The sequence below is a fragment of the Phascolarctos cinereus genome, unplaced genomic scaffold (assembly GCF_003287225.1).
Source record: "Phascolarctos cinereus isolate Bilbo 61053 unplaced genomic scaffold, phaCin_HiC Scaffold_726;HRSCAF=1367, whole genome shotgun sequence".
NCBI lineage: Eukaryota > Metazoa > Chordata > Mammalia > Diprotodontia > Phascolarctidae > Phascolarctos > Phascolarctos cinereus.
This window is the reverse complement of record NW_027556098.1, coordinates 28,199,460-28,223,656: the sequence shown is the minus strand read 5'-3', so window position 1 is coordinate 28,223,656 and position 24,197 is coordinate 28,199,460. Positions and strand designations below refer to the sequence as shown.

General features: G+C 40.0%; 1 protein-coding gene across 1 annotated transcript in view; it reads right to left on the bottom strand.

The window, feature by feature from the left end:
• Positions 1–2,392: 2,392 nt before the first annotated feature.
• The window catches only part of SLC9A7 (solute carrier family 9 member A7), a 197,785-nt gene continuing 175,980 nt past the window's right edge, over positions 2,393–24,197 (bottom strand). The window contains exons 15-17 of the mRNA XM_020992885.2: positions 15,891–15,973; positions 11,530–11,635; positions 2,393–2,761 (exon numbers count right to left, since the gene is read on the bottom strand). Coding sequence (XP_020848544.1) covers positions 2,513–2,761; positions 11,530–11,635; positions 15,891–15,973 — 438 coding nt within the window. The 3' untranslated portion in view covers positions 2,393–2,512. The remainder of the gene's footprint in view (positions 2,762–11,529; positions 11,636–15,890; positions 15,974–24,197) is intronic.

The window sequence follows — 24,197 nt, the reverse complement described above, 5'->3', positions numbered from 1 at the left end:
TGATTCTATTCAGGTGGCTCAGAATGAAGTGTTTGTGGTGAAGAAAAACCCACAACACAGATCTTTTGTGTGTGTATTTGCGGCACAGATGAATTCAGATTATAAAGGTAGAAACTCAGAAGGTTTTTCCCCACTATGGCAATTTCCTGTTATTAACAATAACTTTTCCTAGAAATATAAGACAGTAGTAATTCCATGCCATTAATGGCAGTGAGGCCTTGGTGTAAGCAGGTTTGTTTGAAATAAGGCCCACCCTGCCGTCAGGATGTTGTTTGCCAGAGTGTTCCTTCCTTCTAATATTAATTTAAATGAACAAACAGTGAATTTGAGATGTGAGAGGTTTGGAAAACAAAACAAATCAAAAACCCAACACTGTAGAAAAGCTAGTTAGGGGGCTTGTATTTAGATAAGACTGTGCCTTACAGGGAAAAGATTCTTTGTTGGCCCTTTGTACCAAGCTCTGTGTGTGTGTGTGTGTGTGTGTACACACCCCCATTCATGCTGCTGTCCTGCTTGACAGCTCTAATTGGGTAGCAAGACACCACAACAGAGACTCTGCACTGCCAAAGATTTTCTGAGAAAACTGCTTAGTGTGACTATTGGTGCTGCCTACAGAAGTAGCTATAATATCTGATTTTGAATTTCATTAAGGTTCTTTCAAAAGCATAGAGATGAAGGTTCATCCATCACAGTCTTACCAGATGTTCTTCTATTGAAAGGACAGGACTGAGGAGGTAGTTTCTCATTTTAAGCATTAAGTTCTACATGTCCAGATTCTACCTTAACAGTAAATGACATTTATAAAATAATTTTGAATGCACCGAAACTCAGGTTTAATTTTTAATTCTAAAACCTTATGGGGCCGTGATGAATGCCTTACTTCATGACTACCCGATATGAAAAACCAGGTAAAGATAATTTACAGTGTGATGGGAAACTGTTTTACTTCAAGTAATAAAAAAAACTGATGTGTTCTCAGTACATTTAAGTAAATGGGATCTTCAAATATTCTAGTATCAAAGCTGAAAGATGGGAGAAAAAGTTATATTCCTGTACAGAATTCTTTTGGTATTTTGGTCCTTTTAAGGTGTCTTTGACAGGCGATAGAGATCACAGAAAAAATCATACTATTAACAAAACAAAAAGAAAAAAAACCCCAGCCATTCACACAGTAAGATGATGTTAGTCTCCTTAGGTACCAAGAATACTGCCCTCTTTTTTTTTTTTCTTACCATGACACTGAGTGGTGTGAAGATGACCACGATGATAAAGTCTTTTAATCCTGTAGCAGGCAATGCTCCCTCAGTATAGGCATTATTTAGATCAAAGAAAGGACATCTTTCAAAACTTCTCTACCCTCATATCAGTTCCTAAGAATTTCAACCCTCCAGTTAACTAGCCATGCTGTTGCAAGCATCTCAGGCATTTGTCAATTCAGAAAACATCATTAAGAGAGATTCAGTGGTCCTTTAGAAAACTTTTCATTGCAGTATACTTCTTGTGCTGTGACATCTATTTCATCCCATCCCATTTCCATCTTTTCCCTCCCCAAATCAAATTCCTCTCACCCACTAGAAGGTCCTTTATCCTCTTCTTCCCCTAAGCTTCCTTAATGTCCAGTCATTCATTACAGCCATTTCAGTGCAAGAGAGTAGCCAAGTCAATCTTTATATTCCCCTCAGTAACATAGCTCAGAATTAGATTCTAGAAGATGGGGCTACTGTGGGCTTCCAAGAGCTTGGAAGTCTTTTGCCTTTTCCAAACATTCCTGATCTTAGGTCAGTTAAACCAAAACCAAAACAATTTCCCCTTCCTTTCCCACAATGTGTCTTACTTTGCCTTTGGTTTCAAACACTCCAGGAACACTAAACATCTTTTTCATGAAAGCATCCAGAGAAACTATGCCTCCTTTCCATTCTTTTCTCGTGATGAAATAGAGCGGGCTTTCAAAGTCATGAATCCCCGAATAAGATGTTCATATAGCCCCAGGCTCTGGAGCTGCCATTTTATACGTTTCTTTACACGTGAAACAAACACTGGTTTTCCCATCTGTTGGAGGTCCATGCTCTACTTCCTTCCACTGAGATCCTGTTTTCTCCTGCCTCCCACTTTGCAGCCCAAAAAAGACCTGATATAAATTAACAACCTGAATCATCTTTAGGGGTAACCCCCCTCCCCCCACTTGCCTCTCTTTAGCTCAAGGACTGCAGATGAATGAGTTAATAGACCATTACAGCATGCTATTTAAAAAAAAAAAGATCCAGTATACTACTGTGTAAGAAAGTGGGAATAGGTTCATATTTGTCTTGATTTGGAGACACTTTAACCCCACCATCTGTATCTTTAATTAACTTTGGGAGGGGAGTCAGGTTTGGAGGACTCAATAAAAACCACTGGTAATAGAAGTGTTAGTTCCGGTCACTGAGCATCCTCCATCACAAATGACAAGGGGGCCTGTAACCCCTCCTTATCCTGGCTATGGGCCTACCCTTATGCTGTAGGAATTTGGGGGTCATGCATTGTCTTCCAAAGGAAATACCAGGCGGGTGCCCCTGCTGGAAACTTCATGGTCTCCCATTCCCAGGTCTCGTTCTAGCGCCTCCTCTGAGCTGCTCTTGGTTCTCCGGCCCTCAAGGCTCGTGGTGGCCGTGTGGGAGCCTGAGGAGCCATTGGCCGTGATGGTGCTGTCTCCATAGGTGAGAGTGAGCTCGCCATCATTCAGTATGAAGTCAGAGTCTTCATCTCTCAGTTGTTCCTGATTCTGAGGAGAAAAAAAAATTTTAAATAAGATTTTAAAAAAAGATAATGAGAGACTCTGCTACCTTTTAGAGTTGGATTCACTATTTCAAAAAATAAGGAGCTTCGGGGCAGCTAGGTGGCGCAGTGGAGGACCTGAATTCAAATCCATCCTCAGACCAAACACTTGACACTCACTAGCTGTGTGGCTCTGGGCAAGTCACTTAACCCCAATTGCCCCCTCAACTAACAATAATAATAATAATAATAATAATAATAATAATAATAATAATAATAATAAAAGCAGCATCAAGCTATACTAGATCTGTGATCCACTTATTTGTGCCAGGTGCTGTGCTAAGCACTGGGGATACAAAGAAAGGCAAAAACTATCTCTGATCCCCCTCCCCAGTACCTAGAAAAAGGCTCACCTACAGAAGTAAAATAAGTTGTGATGTAAAAAAAAAATCTACAAGTCACAAATTATATTTAAGGAACTAGATTATACACTGACTGTTAAAACTTTCAATTGTACCCCCAAAAAGGGAGTTCTAATAATCACTGGGCACCATTCTTAGAAATTTTCCTTTATTCCAACTCTGCCATTACAAACTAGGTGACTGTGGGCCTCGAAGGACCCTTCCAGCTATTCCAATCTTTTCCTTTTCCCATGTAATTCTGCCAGATTAGTCCTGTGAACGCTACCAAGACAAACTCTTTGGAACATGTCCCAGATCAGGGGTTTGAGGGTGTGTAGAAGAGTGGCCATGATGGACATTTTTCTTTTTAAGATGGAGCCTTCTTCCCTTTCCAGATGCCAAGGCAGCTAGATGGTACATAGGATGGAGTACTGAAGCTAGTTAGGAAGAGCTGAGTTCACATCCAGCCTCAGACACTTATTAGCTGTGTGACTCTGGGCAAATCTTATAAAACCTTTGTCTGGCTCAGTTTCCTCAACTGTAAAATGCTGACAGTAACAGTACCTGCATGCTAGGGTTTTTGTGAGGATCATATGTGCTTAGCACAGAACCTGGCTCACAGTAGCCACTTAATACTTATTCTCTTCTTTCTTCACTACTTGGAGAGCAAAAAAAAAAAAAGCCAGGGGAAGAAAGCGAAGCCCACCAGTGATGAGATGAAAGGCCTTCCAGAACAGTCATGCTTATTCAGAAGTAGAAATTAATACAGTATGTTCTCCCCCACAAGGAATGGAACTGTTTGCCAGTGAGGCTTGGTCATAGCGAAAGTAACAGGACTGAGTAACATGTCTCTAGAGAGGCTGCGCTCATTTAAAATAAAATGCTGTGTGGGAAGTGTTAAAAGGCAATATAAGGCCCCCAACTTGCCCTTTAATATGTCTGATATAGAAACAAATGGAGGATCATCTCTCCCTGTCATACACTAAAAGCCCAGTGGACACTGATAAATTTTAACCTATTTCCAGGATGGTTAATACAGATAGTCTTAGAAAAATAGATTCCAAAGCTGCTCACTGGACCACCATAGGCCTCATAGGAACATCATAGCACTCGCTTCTCTGATACCACTTGTATGTGGGGCACTGAGCAATAATCCCACCTTACACATGTAGACAGCACTTTACTGTTTTCGAGGCAAGAATGCTGATCATTAAAGGCCTTGGTGGTTCATGGGACTGTTGTAACACTCACTGCCAAATACGACTCATGTGATACTTAGTAATAACATGATTTTATATGTATCTCCAGCACTTTACTGTTTTTCAGGTAATATATAGTTATTTAACTTGTTTCATGTTTATGCTATTTGTCTGGGTAGAATATGGGCACTCCAAGCAGAGAAACCATTAGATTGTTTGATCTACGGGTGTCTAGGTCAGGGGTTCTTCATGGGGGTCTATGGATAGATTTCAAGTGGTCTGTGAACTTAGTTGGAGGAAAAAAAAATCACTTTTTATTTCAATATTTTGGTTTCCTTTATAATCTTATGCATTTTATTTATACCTTTAAAAATATTCTGTGGGGCAGCTAGGTGGTGCAGTAGATACAGCACTGGCCCTGGAGTCAGGAGGACCTGAGTTCAAATGTGACCTCAGACACATAACATTGACTAGCTGTGTGACTCTAGGCAAGTCACTTAACCCCAATTGCTTCACCAAAAAAAAAAAAATTCTGAGAACGGGCCCTGAGACTTCACCAGACTTCTAAAGGGGCTTATGACACAAAGAAAAGCTAAAAACCTCTATAGTGGGTGCTAAAAAAATTGCTAAATGCATGAACATAGTCAGGTATGCCTAAGTAATTCTTCCCCCAGGCCCTGCCTTTTATTAGACATTGCATATTCACTCTCTTCACTTTCAGTCCTTGTCTAAATTGCATCTTGTCAGCCAGTACACAATAGGTCTTCACGTATTACCTCTCCATTATGCACATTCCTAATGTGACTCCACTATACTGACTCATGTTTTGAATATACAAATGCACAGTTTTCTCTTCTCTGGCAAAAAATCTATGAGACTGAGTGCGTTTCAGGTGAAAAAACTAATTTTAAACACAGCCAGAAATCTCAAATCCAGCCTTAGATGTTTAATAGCTGCATGATCCCAGGCAAGTCACTTTGCCTCTGCCTCAGTTTCCTCATCTGTAAAAGGGGATAATAGCACCTACCTCTCAGGGTTGTTGTGAGGACCAAATGAGATATCTGGAAGGCACTTAGCATACTGCCTGGCACACAGTTAAGTGCTATATAAATGTTACCTATTATCATCATTATTGTTATTTCTACTTTTTTTTCCCTACTATTTTCTGCTTTCTACTTCTACTTCTCTGTGCGGATGACCCGTTTTAAACAATGCCAAACCCTCATAACCTAGCTTTCTGCCTGACTTCTGGATTTCTTTTGACAACATCTGGCCACCTCTGCTTTTTTACTCTCTATCAGCACCACCCACAACTGCGTAGCTACAAAGGCCTGTAGATTCTGCCTCCATAATCTCTCTCACATTTGCCTCTCTCCTTTCCCTTTTTCAGTACTTCATTGTTACCTCAACTACAATAAGAGGTTCCCTCCTGGTCTCCCTGCTGTCTCTCCAATCCATCCCTTCCTAATGCTGTCAGAGTCATCTTCCCAATATCTGATCACATCCCTCTTAGCAAAAATCTTTATCTATTCTCTGTGGCTTACCAAATAGGACAAACTACAGCTTGGAATTCAAGGTTCTTTATAACCTGGCTCCAGCTTGCCTTTCTAGTTTCATTTCACATTATTCCCTTTCACACATTTGAACTACCAGCAAAAAAGAGATCATTTACTAGTCAGGAAGTTCACTTGGACCTTTTTCCCGCTCTCTATTCCTGGAATCGTTTCTGCCCCACAACAAATCTCTACCTGTTAAATTCCTTCTTTTCTTTTAAGGCCCAGCTCAGTTACCACCTTATCAGTTCACATGACCATATATCTAGAGCTAGAAAGAGCTTCACAGGCCATCCACACCAACATCCTCATTAAAATTTTTTTTTCCAATTAAAATAATTGTCTTTTCCCTTATACCTCTCCCAACCTCTCTTGGAAAGAAAAATCAATTTTTTTTTCAAACAAACATGTATAGTCAGCAAAACTAATTTTCACACTAGGCTTGTCCAAAAAATGTATAGATCTAATTCATTACTCTGATAGTATCCAGGGGTAGGGAACCTATGGCCTTCTAGGTCCTTGGGTGCAGCCTTTTGACTGAATCTAAGTTTTACAGAACAAATCCTTTTATTAAGGGGATTTGTTCTGTGAAGTTTTGAGTCAATGGTTAATCCAAATGGATAATCATTAACCTCTTTGTCTGGAGGTGGGTAGAATGATATCATCTGGGATCGGTGGTTGGCTATTACACTGATCAGGATTTTTAAGTCTTTCAAAGTTGTTTTTGTTTTTATAAAGTTATTGTTATCATATAAATTAATCTTCTGCTTTAACGTTTGGCAGTGTGGCTGGGATGTATTTGGCTTAAAATTGTAAAATTCCAAACTTGGCCACAAAGCTTGAAGATATTAGAAAAGATGTACATACTAAGTAGAAACCTCTTATTTAGTCCTTGATGCCAACATCTCAATAATGATTGTCTGGATGACTTCCTATCTGAAACCAAAACTTCTATTCTCTCTTCCAGGACTGGATGACTTTCTTCACCCTGATATACGCTGAGTTTCCTTTGAGCTAAAATAGATCCATAATATCAGAATCTTGGACTCCTGACTCCTCTACCTATGTGGGAGATTCTGATAACTTGAATCCTGGTGCTTGACTAAGAAATGCTAATTTTGATTAATGGTCTCTCTCCTTACCTTTTAAATTGTGAATTTCTAGTAATTTTCTGCTCATTTTAGTCTGCATCAGTTTACACAAGTCTTCTAAAGTTTCCCTGAAACTGACCCTTTTGTAATTTTGTTATAGCACAATATTATTTCGTTACATTCATGCTGTAATTCATCCTTTCCCCAACTGATGGGCAACCCCTTCGTTTCCAGTTTTTTGCCAGCACAAAAAGAGCTGCTAGAAGTACTTTTGTACATATGCATTCATTTTACACATCAGGAAACTGAGTTCTCATAGAGGTTAAGTGACTTGTTCTCAAGGTTACAAATAGAAAGTGGCTCAGCTGGGATTTGACCCCAGGTTCTCCATGGAGCCTTCCCTCATGCACCTCAGTCATAAGCCAACACTCACCTTCCTAATCTCTCATACCACTCTATTTGGGACTCTTACTATACACTAATATAACATGTATTGCGGTTACTTGTGTGTTTCAGTTATCTTCCACTGGATAGAAAACTACTTAGGGGTAGAAGAATCTCTTTCAACTTTGTAACCTCTTATATCCCCAGTATAAGACAGAGTACAATGTACATGGCAAGTACTGAATAAATGTTGGGTTGATTTTTTTGTAACTTCTGAAATTGATTTAAATTATCTTAGGAAGCCAGCCCTGGTTCCACAAAATAGAAGTCTTCAAGCCATGTGTAGGGATGGACAGGATGGGAAATAGTTAATTTTCAAACTTGATCCACAGAAATATTATCTTAATGAGTCTTTAAAGTATTCTCAATTGGGATTCCTCAAATTATGCTAATTAACATGATTAGCAAACCGTTAATGCATACAGCCCAACTAAAATAAAAGGCAGCAGGATTTCTTTGAAAGAGAAATCAAATCAGGAGAGAAACACTGCTGAACTGCATGGAACATGAGACTTTAATGCTGAAGTGGTTAGAGTTTCATTAATGGAGAAATTTCAGGTGAGGCTGAATCACAGTCTCTACTCGGATCACAGAAAGTACCAGGCTGTCTACAATGTCAAATTTGGCTGATTGAGGCTGCCTATGCAACCTTTTTTAAACTGCTTAAACATACGGAAATTCAAAACAATGTAACTTGTATTCATTGTTAACTATGCCATTAATAGGATATATAATTACAAAACTAGCCTTTTAATTCACAAGGTCACATACTTCTATTATAGGAAGTGATCAGCATATTAGCTGAACTGACCAAAACAGGGAATGACACTTAGAGAAACCCACTAGAGAGGCTTTTAAAATTATCTGGAAACAGGAGACACCACCATGCAGCCAGCATCCTGATGCACTTTAAATGGGTTATTGAGAGGTGTGTCAGGTCTAACCCTTTTAGCAGACTGGGTCCAAGCAAAGATGCCCAATCGGGATGGCTCAGTAAAATCTTGGCAAGATGAAATGTGGGTGAAAAGACTTGAGCCAGAAGGGACCATAAAGATCATCTAGTCCATGGTACAGATAAAGAAACAGGCTCAGAGCAGTGAAGTCACAGAGTTAAATTAGATCTTGAACCTAGGTCCTCTCACTACAAATCCATCCATCTTTCTACTGCACCTCCAGTCTTCCTCATAATCTAAACAGGACTAGTGGCCCTACAGAGAAATATTAAATATGGCCATTTCTCTTTGGAAAGTCTCTCAGAGGGGCAGCTAGGTGGCGCAGTGGATAGAGCACTGGCCTTGGATTCAGGAGGACCTGAGTTCAAATGCAGCCTCAGACACATAACACTAGCTATGTGACCCTGGGCAAGTCACTTAACCCCACTGCCTAGCCCCAAAAAATAAAAAAATAAAAGAAAGTCTCTTAGAATTCTTTCAGAGTTCAACTCGGGTACCCCCTCTTCCTCTGGGAAGCATCCCTAATTCCTTCAATTGTTACCATCCTCTCCCAACCCAGTTTCCCTTATGTTAGAGCACTGGACCCAGAGCCAGGAAGAGGTGAGTTCAAATCTTGCCTCACAGGAGTAAACTGTGTGATCCTGGATAAGAAATTTAACTTTTGTCAGTCTGGGTTTCCTTCATCTGTAAAATGGGGATGATAATAACAGCCCCTACCTGATAGAGTTGTCATGAGGATAAAATGAGTAAAGTGCTTTGCATATCTTAAGGTGCTCTAGAAAGGTTTGCTATTAATGTTACTGCTATACTTATTTATAAACATGCATCTCCCTGAACAGTCTACATTTTTTAAGGGCAGGGATGGCTTCCTTCTTTGTTTTAGAATCTCCAGCACCTCCTACTTTGCCTGGAGCACAGTTGAATAGGAAGTAATGTCCTTTAGGGAACTTATTCTCTTCTAATGAACAATCAGTTAATATGCTAAATTTATGTTAATGACATATTCCTAAAGCACTTGGGACTGCTCTGCATAAACTCTAGTGGCTTACTAATACCTCTCTGATGAAAAACAAACTCCCTTCTCTGGCATTTAATGCCCTTCATAACCTGACTCTAACCTACCCTTTATACGGTTATCCCTTCCACATTGGGGAAGTTAGGGGCGAGGTGCCCCTTCATCTGGAAAATCTTGGCCCTCCCTTCCTACCAGAGAAGAAATCTGAGTTATTATGGCATTAAAAGATAAAATATGTTGATATTATACAATACTATACATACATTTTATGCATTTCTGAATTTCTAAACTTTTCCTGTGTTTTCTATTGGCCTTTGCATGTCTGTGGCTTCTACAAAACTCCTCCAAAATTCCCATTTAATTTCTCATGCTGATCCTCAATATACTGAAACTTCAATGGCGAAAGTCAAGACGTGGAAGGGATAATGGTACACTCCTTACTCCCTTTTGCACACTTTTTAGCCCTGTCCACTTGGCATTCTTGCTATTCCTCACCCATGACACTCCATTTCCTGTTTCCTTCTTTGCTTTGGCCCTGGCTGTCCCCCCGGCGCTGCCAAGACTACACTCTCACCTCACTTATGCTTCTCAAAATCAGTGGTTTCCTTCAAAATTTATTTCAAATGCCACTTCTTACAGGAAGCTTTTTACTAATTTCTTCTGTTACCAGTACCCCTCCCCTCACCAATTACCTTGTATTTAGTTTTATGTACTTTATGTATTTGTTTTGTCCATATATACTTTACTATATATCCATATTATATACTATAGATAGTATACACTATATACTTTACATATTTATTTTGTATATACCTATAAATATAGACACACATACATACATACACAAACATGTCTTTGTATCCACAAACCTAGCAGAGTGCTTGTGATGTTGACTTTTCAGTTGTATCCGACTTTTTATGACCCCATTTGGGGTTTTCTTGGCAAAGATACTGACTGGAGTGGTTTGCCATTTCCTTCTCCACCTCATTTTACAGATGAAGAAACTGAGGCAAACAGGGTAAAGTGACTTGCCCAGGGTCACACAGCGTGTAAGTATTTGAGGCCAGCTCTGAACTCAGGAAGATGTCTTCCTGATTCCAATCCCAGTGTGCCACTTGGGATGTAGTAAGCACTTAAATGCCTGATTGATTGAATGATACAATCTGCATTTTAATATAGGCCTTCTGGGACCAATGCCTTAACCCAAAGCAGTAATATATACAAAGAGGTTTTGGTACTCTGGAGGCCAGAAGATAATTTTTTGAGGGGGCGGCAGGGAAGGAGGGGGTGGAAGGTAATTCTTGTAATATCACTGAAATCACACTGCATATGTGACTGCACACTCCACTTAGACATGGTGCCAACTCTAGATTTGACAGACATGTAGCAGAACTCTGTTAAATACAGCATGGTACAGTGGAAAGAATACTACATCTGGAGTTAGAGGAGGTGGGTTTACGTTCTGCCTCTGATACGGGCGAGTCATTTAATCTCCTTGGGTCTCTCTTTCCATATCTGTAAGATGATGAAGTTGGCCTGGATGGTCTGGAAAGTCCTTTCCAGCTCTATAGTTGTGGTGCTCTGGAGAGCACATTATAATTGTATTGATGTTCTGTCATTTAGTCACGTCCAGCTCTTCATGACCCCATTTGGGGTTTTCTTGGCAAAGATACCATTTTCTTTGCCATTTCCTTCTTCAAGCTCATTTTACAGATGAGGAAACTGAGACAAACAGTGCTAAGTGACTTGCCTAGAGTCACACAGCTAGAAGTGTCTGAGGCCAGATTTGAACTCAGGAAGATGAGTCTTTCTGACTCCAGGCCTGGCACTCCATCTACTGTGCCATCTAGTTGCCACATTATAAATAGAATCTGCTTAAAGACAGGGAAGAGGAGGGAGGTTGAGGAAAGTGATAAAATGCTATGTACTATGTGCTATGTGCTATGAGTACTATGACAACATTATAGGGATCTTATGACAAAAATGAAAGCTTACAAAGGCCTTCATAGCATTTTAGAGCAATTAACACAGACTGTATTTAAAGACCCAAGCATGACAGCTTTTTATCCCCCTCCCCTGATGTTGAGGACAGATGTCTAACCCCAATGTCCGTACTTACTTCATATACCTGTGGGCTGGTCAGGCATCGAGCTAGCAGGCCACACCATGCTGGGAGAGTTGTAGTTAATGGTGGTCCACTGTGAGTGAGAATAGGCTTCAAGTAACTTTAAAAAAGCAAAATCAAGGAAAACAATAGACTGGGGAATAGACACACACATACATAAAACAAAACCTAGTAAAGGTTGCTTTATCTGGTATCCTATCAACACCAAACCTTTATTACTTACTACTCACCCACTTCACCAGTATTATATTCACTACAATGAATTTTAAGTACTTTCTGAATCAATGAAGGATTAGATTAATTTCAGTAGGGTTAAAAAAAAAAACAACCTTTCAGATTCTCGGTTTAATGACCAAACAAAAACCATTTCCACAGACACAGAACACAAAAAGAAGTTTCTATATGAAACTATGATTCTCCATTTCATGCTTTTAAAAAAAAAATTCTACATGTAATTTTCAAAACTGACTTGCTAGTCTGTGCTTCCTTCTTTTCAGGAGAGTTATAGTAAGCTGTCTTTTACTATGTCAGAATTTTTTGAAAATGAGCACCCTATCCACAGCACATGTGGGAGCGTTCAGATAACCAGGGCATCTGAAACATCAGCGCACTCCCTTCCCCAGTTGTGATGTGTTAGGATTCACTTTTAAACTAACACCCCAGCCTTCAAAACTGCAGGCAGGCCCTATAGCAGCAGAAGGGAATTAGAACACTAGAAAAAGTGACTTTACCATCACTGGGCCTCAATTTTCTTATCTGTAAAATGGCAGTTTTAGATTAGTTGGCCTCTAAGGTCCTTTTTAACAAGGATACCATGCTCTCCCCAATGCCATCCCGCCTCATTTCTAGTTCTCTTGCCAGTTGCCAAATTATGTGATCTGGAGACAAATCAGTCTTGCAAGTGGACGTGTGAAGATGTAGCAAAAGTTAGAGTGCCTAAGGCAACGTAGCTCCTATGCACTGCTTCTATTTGGAAGCCCACTCAGGTAGCTATCATAGAATGTTGGCAACTTAACGCAGTTCCTCTCATTTTAAAGCTTACTAGGAATGAAAGCCCTGTGAGCTCCCCATTCAGCCTTGAAAGTCTACACTCACACATACAAGTAAAGAATACTTCTTAATGTCTACCTAAACTTTCTTGTTACAACCAAAATCTATTCCTTCTTGTTTTACATTCTGGAGGAAAAAGCAGGGTGGGGGTGGGGTGGGGAGGCAATGTAGCCAAGAAGGTCAGCCTTGCAGTCAGGAAAACCAAGGTTCAAGTTCTTCCTCTGATGAATACTGGCTGTACAGTGTTGGGAAAAGTAACTTCTCAGAGTGCCAAAGAACTCTGACTACAGGTCACAAGCAAGGGTGGATATGGAGCTCAGTGGAGTGTGTTTCCACACAGAGTACTCCCTGTATAGGTCCAGACAAACAAAAGAAAACGAAAAACATGAAAAAACTGAACACTTTGTTGACAGCAAGTGACACCTTGGTTGTCCTTATCAGAATCTTTCATATTTCTTAATATCTCTTATGATCACCCTTAGTCTTTCCTTCTTTGGACTATGAAGACCCCTCTTTTGGTTTTCTTTTTCTTGGCAATTGGGGTTAAATGACTTGCCTAGGGTCACACAACTAGTGTCAGTGTCTGAGTCCACATTTGAACTCAGGTCCTCCTGACTCCAGGGCTGGTGCTCTATCTACTGTGCCATGTAGCCGCTCCTCCCTTTTGGTTTTCCTTTTCATTTATACAAACATACATACATACATACACACATACATACATAAATAGACACACACATATGTGGGTGCATTGCATAAATATACATCTACACATACACATATGTACATGCATGTATGTACATGTATATGTATATATGTGTATACTTTTCAGTTTCACCTTTTAAAATGCAGAGACTAGACATTCATCTTATTTACCATACTGAACTACTTAAGTAAAAGAAATTCTCTCTTCAAGTCTATGGCGTTTTGTCGTGCTCACTTGAGGAATCTATCAATACAAGATACCACTGAGAAATGAAGAGAATGCAAAGTCTGGCTTGTTATTTTAATTTGCAACTAAAAAAAAGAAAAAGCCATTAAAATAGGATCCACTCTTGAACTGGCTCCAGATATGTTAAGACTGCCAAACACAATGACAGCAGGGACTCTCCCTTAAATGGACAAATTGTCTCAATTCCACTTCCATCTGTCACATCCTAATGACTGTGTCATTTCACTGTCTCTCTTACACAGTATCTCATATTAGAGGAGAAGGAATCACTATCCTCCAGTTAACTTGCAAAATGACCTATTTTTAATAAATGTTCTGCCAAAAAAGGGGGAGGGGTTTCTCTGACTTAATGTAACCTTTTGATCTCAGGTTTCATGTCCAATCAAATTCCAAAAGGATAATGGAATCCTAAAATTCAGGCTAGGAAAAATCTACCAGAAACTCTTTAAATTCCCATTCAGTGTTAAAATGGAAAGGAAACACTGGTTCTGGAGTATGAATGAGATCCTGGTTTCAGATGCTGCTTGTCATTTACTGCATGACCCTAGGCAAGTTCATTAACCTCACTGGGCCTCAGTTTCCTCATCTGTAAAATAATGAGGCTGGGCTGGATGGCCTCTGAGGTCTCTTCCAGCTCCAAATTTATGTTCTTAATGATCCTAAGATGCTAAGTGGAAGACATGAGGTAAGAGCAGAAAAAGTCTGGGCTTTTACCCTTCCTGCTTTTAAAAGGGCAATTATAGAATGCTTTCTAATTAGGTACCAAGGGTAGCTCACCTAACCAAAGGGAGAGCCAGTTTGACTTCCACTGCTGGGCAAGTCCTATTTTCACTCCCTCTTTGCTCTTCTCATTTTCTAGCATTTTATAAGCAAGTAAACTAGCTGACCCTTTAATGGGGGAAGGGGCAGGGGAGAAGGTATGTGTCCTAAAGGAGAGGAGAGAGTGGGGGGAGGTGGGAGAAATTATGTCAGATGCTGCACCTGAATCTTGATGTCCTCTGGGGGAATGTGTTATGGACTGTTTCAGTCATGTCTGACTCTTCATGACCCCATTTAGGGTTTTCTTGGTAAAAATACTGGAATGGTTTGCCATTTCCTTCTCCAGTTCATTTTACAGATGAGGAAACTGAGGCAAACAGGGTTAAGTGACTTGCCAGGGTCACATAGCTAGTAAGTGTCTGGGGCCAGAAATGATCTTGGGAAGCTATTAGTAAAATATATTTTAATCGTATGCAATAACAGCCATGCTGTATGATGATTAACTGTGAACGACTTAGCTTCTTAGCAATACAATGATCCAAAACAATTCCAAAGAACTAATGATTAAAAAATGCTCTCTATCTTCATAGAAAGAACTGATGGATTCTGAATGCAGATTGAAGCACAGTATTTTTCACTTTCTGTATTTTCTTTCATGGTTTTTTTTTCTCCTTTGAGCCTGTGTCTTCTTTCACAACAAGACTAATATGTAATATGTTTTACAGGATTGAACATGTATAACCTATCAAACTGCTGTTTCAGGGAGGCAGGAGGTAAAGGAAGGAGAGAGAAAATTTGTAACTAAAAATTTAAAAAAAGAATGTAAAAAGCTATCTTTATATGTAACTGGGGGAAAATGAAATGTTAAAAAGGAAAAGAAAAGAAAGAATTAGTATTATAGTTGTCCTCCCTGGCCTCAGCAGGTAGAATGAGGAATAATGGGTAGAAGTTGCAGAGAAGTAGATTTTTGGCTTGGTACAGTTAAGACTGGGCAGCTAGGTGGTGTAGTAGATAGAACACTGAGCTTGGGATCAGGAAGAGTCATCTTCCTGAGTTCAAATCCAGCCTCAGACACTTATTAGCTGTGTGATCCTGGGCAAGTCACTTAACCCTATTTGCCTCAGTTTCCTCATCTATAAAATGAGCTGGAGAAGGAAATGACAAACCACGCCAGTTTCTTTGCTAACAAAATCCCAAATAGGGGTAGGGGGGTGTCACAAAGAGTCAGATACAACTAATAAAAAATGACAAAAAAGCAGCAAAGACTAGAACCTGGGAAGTGGTGGGCTGTCCCTATCAGCAGCCTTCAAGGACAGGCTAAATGACCCCACTATGATGGCAATGTTATATAATTATTTATGTTCAGGTGGGAACAGGTTAAGTTAGACAAACTCTGACGTCCCTGCCAACTCAAATTCCATCCTTTAGAGTCTATCCTTACCGTGCTTATTCATGCCTGAGCAGGCATCATCCTTGTCCAAGAGTGGCACTGACTCCATCCAGAACATATCTCTATGGGTACTCATCAGTAGCCATTAGCAAGAAACATTTGAGCATCAACTCCTTAAGCACAGACGGATGCGGCTTAAAAGGATACTTGTGGTCAAAGCTATACCACAGCCTGAATATCCAGGCACTTTCCTGCTTTGTCCGGTTTCCTCTTGCAGCATCTGGACCGTCCTGGAAACAAGAAAGAACAAAGAATGATCAGCTAGTTGCAAAGCAGAATGGGGTAAGTGGAAGAGGGCTAAAAAGCAAGTATTCTTTAGCCCCAAAGTTTTAAGGATCTAGAATAAACATTACTGTATTAGGAAGGGCAAAATATTTGACCAAACCCAGAAAGAATACAAACCTAGGAAAATAAGGAGACCTAAAAACAACCATATATGTTCAGAAACACACTACATGTAGTTTGCATGCTTCCCTGTGTCTTTTTCTTTTGTGTTTTCAAGTGAACTTTTCCCCAGCAAGTGTTTGTGAGGTCAGCTTCTACCAGGCAGGAATGATCCGTCCCACAGAACAGGTAAAATCCCCCTTGTGTGGAGGCTGTTACAGAGAAGCATTCTGTAGAACAAAAGTATTTTCACGCACCCAGCAGATGGCCCATTCAGACAATGCTTTATTGATCCAGTTACACAAATTCCATTCACTGGATGTTTAGGAACAACAAGGAACTCTCTTTGTCTGCAGCCTGCCCAAGGAGTAGCTTTTGTGTACTGTCACAGGGGAATTTGTTTTCTTGCTAGCCACATGAGATTCATCTACGGGGGATGAGGGTAGAGTGGAACAAGGTGAGCCACTGTTGAAATCTACTATTTTGTTCTACCATCAAATCTATTCAGCTTCCCCTACCTCCTCCCCAGCATCTCAGTTACCAAACCAAAGCTACTCTAAAGCTTCCTAAATGACCACCCAAACTTGACATTTACAAAGGTTTAGGGACTCCTCCTCCACCCCCCCAACCCACTATGCCAATGCAAAAAAAAGCCTAAAAATGGAATCAGAACACTTGGCACTGAGTATGGACAAGTGGTAACTGGAACCACAGAGACTTAGTGGGAAGAGGCCCATCAGTTGCTTCCATGGCTGCTGCCTTACTACAAACTTCATAGATGGGATGACTTAGGGCCCTGTGTATGACAGATAGGGGCAACCAAGTGGCACAGTGGATAGAGTGCCTGCCCTGAAGTCAGGAGGACCTGTATTCAAATCCATCCTCAGACACTTATTAGCTTTGTGATCCTGGGTAAGTCACTTAACTTTGTTTGCCTCAGAGTTTTCTTATCTGTAAAATGAGCTGGAAATGACAACCACTCCAGTATCTTTGCCAAGAGAACCCCAAATGGGGTCATGAAGAATAGGACATAACTAATTGACAAAAATAAACAAATAAATGAATGAATGAATAAATAAAGATGGATAAGAACAACAATTATAATCATCATCACTACAGGGACAGAAAGCTTTGTGTACTGAATGAGAAACAGTAATATGGTAAAAATGCTGCTGTACTATGATAGTACTATAAATCTCCATGGGAGAAAAAGGCCATGTTCAGCAGTTGTGACCCATGGAATAGCTATGCTACAGACCTGATTAGAACAATACAGTAATCTTTTCTTTCTTGCTGCAAGAATAAATGGGCGTGTGGAACGTCTAGACTTCCCAACAGCTTCTAATAGCATTCTGATTTTTTTTTAAAGGCTATTTTTAAGAGCTGAGTCATCATGGGATCAGGGGTATGTTTCTGCCATGGACACAGAACTGGCCGAGAGTCATCACAGAAGAGTGGATAGAGATCTGGCCTCAGAGTAGAGGAGATTTGGGTTTCAGGGCCAGCTTCTGACACATCCTGGCTGTGTGATCCTGGGCAAGTCACTTAACTTCTTAATGTCCCCCTGGGAACTTTCTGAGACTGTAAGTTGCATCACAGGTATGGATCTGAACCGTTAGAGAGAGCTTCCTCATTAAGAGTTCCTATTAACAATGAAATTAACAACAACAACAGCAGTGATGATGATGATGATAATAAAAATAGCTAACATTTATATGTGCCAGGCACTATAATTAGCATCTCATATCTCATTTGATTCTCACAACAACCCTGGGAGTTAGGTACTATTATTATGCCTATTTTACTGTTGAGGAAATTGAGGCAGAGAGAGGTTAGGCGACCTGCCCAAGGTCACACAGTTTGTAAATGTCTGAGGGTAGATTTTGAGCTCAGGTCTTCCTTACTCCAGGCCCAGTACTCTATCCACTGTACCACCTAGCCACCACACAACTCTTGTCCTAGTTGCACCCCCATGGAACTGGTTTCGAGTCAGTTAAATTTAAGGCATTTCTCCAAATGGGACAGTGTCAACTCTAAGAGTACCCTGGGGACCGGTTTTTAGCATGTTTATGAAACATCTGGAACAGAGAGTACCCAGTGGAATCTTTGTAACCTTTGCAGATAACATTAAACTCACCCAGAGAATTCAATGCCAAGCCAGTACAAAAAGAATGCAGAAAGAGCTCAAAGAGTTATATGAGTGAGCAAGAAGCTTGAAGAACTTCAAAATGGGCAAGATCACCCTTCTAGGGGAAAATAATCTGAATTATTCTTATAGGGTGACTGGCCCTCAGCTTTTGGCTCTAGGACTCGGTTTAGGCCATTCTCTAAAGACAATGACACAATATACTGCTGTAGCCAAAAATGCTGGGCACTGTCAGGAGGGGTATTAGAAACAATAAACCAAAACAACTCATTCTCTGACTCTTATGTAAGAGCATGGAACATCTGCACTAGGACACCAATTGAATTCTGTTCTTTTCATCTGAAGAAATACCTCCCAATATCCTAGTGTCTCAAGTTATATTCCATCTATTCTGTATTTATCTTGCACATATCAATTTATGGATCTTTTGTCTCCTCCATTAATATATATGCTCCTTGAGGTCAGAAGATTCTTGTTTTTTTCATCCCCATCCCTTAGCATAGTGCCTGGCACATAGTAAGTGCTTAATAAATGTTCATTCATTAAAGAAAAACCAAAAAGGTTCAATTAAACTGATGAAGCAGAAGAGGGAAGCTTCTATATGAGGAAAGGCAAAAAAAAGCTAGGACTCCTCAGCATGTGAGAAGGACACAAGTCTTTTTACTGGTTCCACTGGTATCTGTTGTTCAACCGTTCTCCTGAGATTCTCTTCCATTTATTCTGTATATCTTGTACATGCCTAGTTGACTACATGCTGTCTTTTCCATGAGAATATGATCTCCTTGAGGGTAAGGACTACTTTTGCTCTTTTTTTCCCTTTTTTTGGTATCTTTCAGGCTTAGCACATTGCCTGGCCACAGTAAGCACTTAGTAATGCTTATTATTGACTGACTATAAAAAGGAATGGCATTGATAGACTTATTCACTGGTTCTCTCAGTATTAGAACTAGGAGATAGCCCCTGATGATTAAAAGTAAATTGAGAAGAATTAAAAAAAAAGGTACTGTATGCAAGAGTACTAAACTTAGCATCCTTCAAGGCAACAACAAACAATAACAATTTACGATGTGCCAGGCACAAGGTAGCTTAGTTGGAAGACATGAACAGGTTAAGTTCAATAGGAATGAAGATCATGTTTTGGATGCTAGTTAATACATATTAGGAATGTTTTGTGCTGATATTTTAATTCCTAATTTCTGGACACTGATGGAGGTCAGCTATACTGTATCACAATCATCCTCCCCCCTTATTTTTTTTTTTTGCCACTAACTAAGATAGAATGCTAGGATGGAAAGATATGAGTTTGACCTACTGAAGTAATTGTTTAGGGAAGCTAAGTGTCACAGTGGATAGAGTGCCAGGCCTGCAGTCAGGAAGTCTCATCTTCCTAAGTTCAAATGTGACACGTCTTAGCTGTGTGACCCTGGGCAAGTCACTTCACCCTGTTTGCCTCAGTTTCTTCATCTGTAAAAATGAGCTGGAGAAGGAAATGGCAAACCACTTAGCTCTGGTAAGAAAACCCCAAATGGGGCCATGAAGAGTTGGACATGACTGAAATGCCTGAATAACAACAAATGAGGATGAAAAAGTTGAGGAAACAAGAGTGATATTGGGTAGGTTATGTCCTTCCTTCTCATTCTCAATTCAAAGCACTTCTATTCTCTGATTACAAACAACCTTAGTGCCCCACTGTCATATCTTCATCTCTTTCAGACTGAGTACGTGATTTGAAGTACTATATTCATTTAACACAATTCCATGCCAAACAAAATGATTTGTCTATTTGCTAACTTAGAGATCTGATTCACAATAATTTCATTAAAAAAGGACATCCAAGGGGCAGCTAGGTGGCGCAGTGGATAGAGCGCCAGCCCTGAAGTCAGGAGGACCTCAGTTCAAATCCAGCCTCAGACCAAACATTTGACACTTACTAGCTGTGTGACCCTGGGCAAGTCACTTAACCCCAATTGCCTAAAAATTAAAAAAAAAAAGGACATCCAATAAGATAAATATAATCAACATTGTTTATTACTATCTCTCAGGGATGAAGGGTAGTGATTCTCTAAAACAAGAGACCTTAACTTGGGGTCCAAAGATCCCTAAGGCTCCCTAAGGCATCTATGGATAGTTCAGGGGCTCTGTGAACTTGGATGAAAAAAAATGACATCTTGATTTTTATGAATCTCTAACTAAAATTTAGCATTTCTTTCAATTATGAATTTTTAAAAAATTTATTCTAAGAAGAGGTCCACTGGCTTAATCAGACTGCTAAAGGAATCCAGTCCCTGACACAAAAGCATTCAAGGATCTTTACTCCATAAGGCCGGATCTTTTTCATAGGATGCTTATCAACCAATTAACAAACACTTAGTGAGGTCACACTTTATAGGCACTATGCTTGGTGCTTGGGGTGCAAAAAACAAAATATGTATTTGGGGATGGAGATTTGTCTTATCCTATGCTCAGCCTGATGTATGTATCTTTTTAATTTTTTTTTATATTTCTTTGATATTTTTTGTTTTAGAACATAACCTTTATTTCCAAACATATCTGTCTCCCCTCTCCTTTCCAATGAGCTATTCTTTGTTTAAAAAAAAAAAAAACTGGAGGGGGAGGGAGGAGAAAAGGCAATATTAACCAACACTGATTTAAGGTCACCCAAATGAGGCTCCATCCTCAGCTTTCTGAACCTCATTTCTTCTATTCTGTCAGCTAAAAACCCAGGGCCCATCATCCCAATTATTTGAGATGGTTCCAAATCAGCTTCTATCACGTATTTGCCTCTAATGGAGTACCACTACTCATTCACTACCTTGTGATGAAAAGCTAAAAAGATCATCATACTCCTGTATTTTACAGGAATAGATTTAAATAGAACTCTACTTAGAAGCTATTGTACCATCAATTCGGGGAAGATTACAAGAGCTATGAGAGCTGGTCTGGGTGCAGAAGGCATAGAAAAGAAGGTAAAGAATGCAGCAGGATCAGGGACAAGAAGACAACCTAAAGATCAAGTGCGCCACTCCAAAGGAGAGGGGCAACAATTGCTGTGCAGGGCAGGGTGTCAAAGCTGGTGTGGGAAGGAGGAGAGAAAAGGTATAAAAGTTAGTCTCAAGGGCTGTCCAGGTAAAAAGGTATTTTCACTGGCTGTCCCCCAGGCCTGAGAGGCTCTTCCTCTTCATCTCCCCCTGCCTGGTTCCCTAGCTTCCTTCAAGTCCCAGCTATGATACCACTCTTTACAATCCCACTTAATTCAAGTACTTTCCCTGTTAATGATTACCTATTTATTCTTTATATAGCTTGTTTGCACATAGTTCTTTGCATGTTATCTCCCTTATTAGATTGTGAGCTTCTTGAGGGCAGGAACTGTCTTTTGCCTTTCTTTGTCTCACCAGGGCATAGTACTTGGAATATAGTAGGTGCCTAACAAATGTTTACTAAGACTCAGGAAACTGGAGATACGATTCTTTTTTGAAGATAAGAAGGAAGACCTGTGGGCTTATCAGATAAAACTATCAGTGAAAGAGGAAAAATTTCAGAGAAAGCATATTAGGAATATTGTTGAAGGCCAGAATAGGCAGACAGATACCTTCCTTGCCTTGAAGGTCAACCTCACTATCAGATATTCTAAAGGATTCTTTCACTATGTACATCCCCCATGACCTGACTTGGGACTAGTCCTGATATGATCCAACTTAGATAAGTTTCAGAGCCTAGTCATTTGGCTGCTAAAACAAGCTGTTTCATCAATGAATAAAACTGAAAGGAACTTAGGGAAGGAAGTGAATGATGTGTCAGGAGATGCAGCCAGCATAAATCTCAAATGTGTTAAGCATTAAAATCCACTCCTTCTTTTGGTTGCAAAGAGGCCTCCCCAAGCCAGTCCAAGGAAACAAAACAAATGAGATTAAAAAAAAAATTAGAGCTGCTAGGGAGGTGAGGCTCAAATCTTGCCTGCATTAGTCCTGTGCTTCTCTCGTGGGCAGCCAAATATTCCAGCCAACGGCTCATTTTCTCCTCCCAAATGAGCTAATATTTTTCTCTGGCAGTGACCCTTTTTATAACCTTGGGTTTCTGAAACTTGAGAGGAAAACCCTTTACGTAGCAAACGATAAATGTTTTCCTCTACATGACATTTTTTTTTAAAACAGGAAGAATATATTCAGTTGTTACATGGCAAAGAGAATTGGCTCTTTTCTATTCAGATGGGAGGCAGAGATTTTGAACTTTCCCTGCTCTCTGCAAGGGCTAGGTCATTGATTCTGTGATTTTAATTCAAGGTCGCAGCACCCAGGGATCCTCTCAAGCCAGGAAGTCAATTTGGTCCCATGCTTTAATCGTGCCTATGATCACTGCTGTCCACTATTACCTAAGAAAAACTAGAACATTAAGCATGGATTAAAAGCAATGGTAAGTCTCTTCCTACACGGGGGCATGTGATATTTCTAAGAGAGATTGGGAAGGAGTGGAGACTCAAAATACAACTTCCCTCTTTACCCCTATATAACCTGTCCCTGTGGAGCTGAGCTTCTGCCGTGGGCCCACAAGGTGGGCCCCAGCTTCTGGTGCCAGAATCTTTGAAAACAAGCATTCTCAAATCAATTCTTCTGGGACACAAATTGCGCATTTCAGCATAATCTCCAAATGTGGTGCAACATTTGGGAGGGAGTATGATTCATTCACATAACATAGTTGACCAGAGGCCTTTGGTTGGTATCTGTAGTCCAGGGAATACCTCCCCCATAATATCTGCAAAAGGAGCTCAGAAGAATTCTCTTATTTATTTATTTAGAGAATTTTCACAATGCAAATAACTAACAACTTTTAGGGCTGCTAATCCTTATCTGTGCCTGACCTCAACAAATTCCAACGTTGGTAGGAAACTGAGGGTGGAAGTGGAAGAATGATAGTCTGAGCTGTAGGAAACTGGTGACAAATAATGACTTGATTAGCCAGGGGTAGCAACAGGGAATCAAAGTAAAGCTCTGTACACAGGAGGGCCTTAATATGTATGTGCTGAACAGAACACAAGTTGTAGGAAGCTTTCACCCCATAGGTCCAATGCAATGCTTCCTGCATACAGCCGGTGCTTAAATCAGTATTGACCTCAAATTTCATCTAATGAAAAAAAGTTTCAGGAGCTCCTGGTGCCTGAGAGACAGAACGGGCTCCCCTCACTTTAATGTTAAAGTTACTCTGTTATATGAAGGACCAAGAATCCACTGCCCTTTCAAATGTCTCCAGTTTTAAGACTGGTGACACTTTAACAATAATATTTATTAAAAGCCTACTGGATGCATTATGCAGTGAACTTAGTCATATGAACCCTGAAGGAACAAATTTAATTTTCTCTATTTTATTATTATATTATTTTCTCTATTTTATGATTATATTATTATTATTAGGGGGATTCAATAATAACATCCTTAGAAAGTAGCAAAGAGGCTGGGCTGTTTTCATAGCTATAGGACTTTTTAGAACAGTGACTCAAAGCCCCTAGCTTTTCAGCTGGTCTTAACCTGTCTTCTCAGAAAAAACTTACATCTTTTCCCAAATGGAGACCTTCAAAAGAATCTTCAGTTTCTGCTTTTGCAAGACTTTGTGGCTGTTTTCCAAATGTGGGATGAAAATTCTTTTCAAGGAAATTAGTGGGTCAGCATTTATTAAGTGCCCACTATTGCCAGGCACTGTGCTAAGCACTGGGGATACAAAGAAAGGCAAAAGAAACTTCCTTGCAAGGAAATCTTATTTGTAAGATTTCCCGGGAAGACAATTTAAAGGTCTTCTATTTCCCTCAATTAAATGATCTTCCAGGTGCAGGCCTTTGCTCTCCTTTTCTAAGGCCCTAAATCAGAGCCAAAGTGCAAAAGGGCAGATTTTCAAAAGAATCTTTGAAAACAAGAGTTCTCAAATCAATTCTTTTG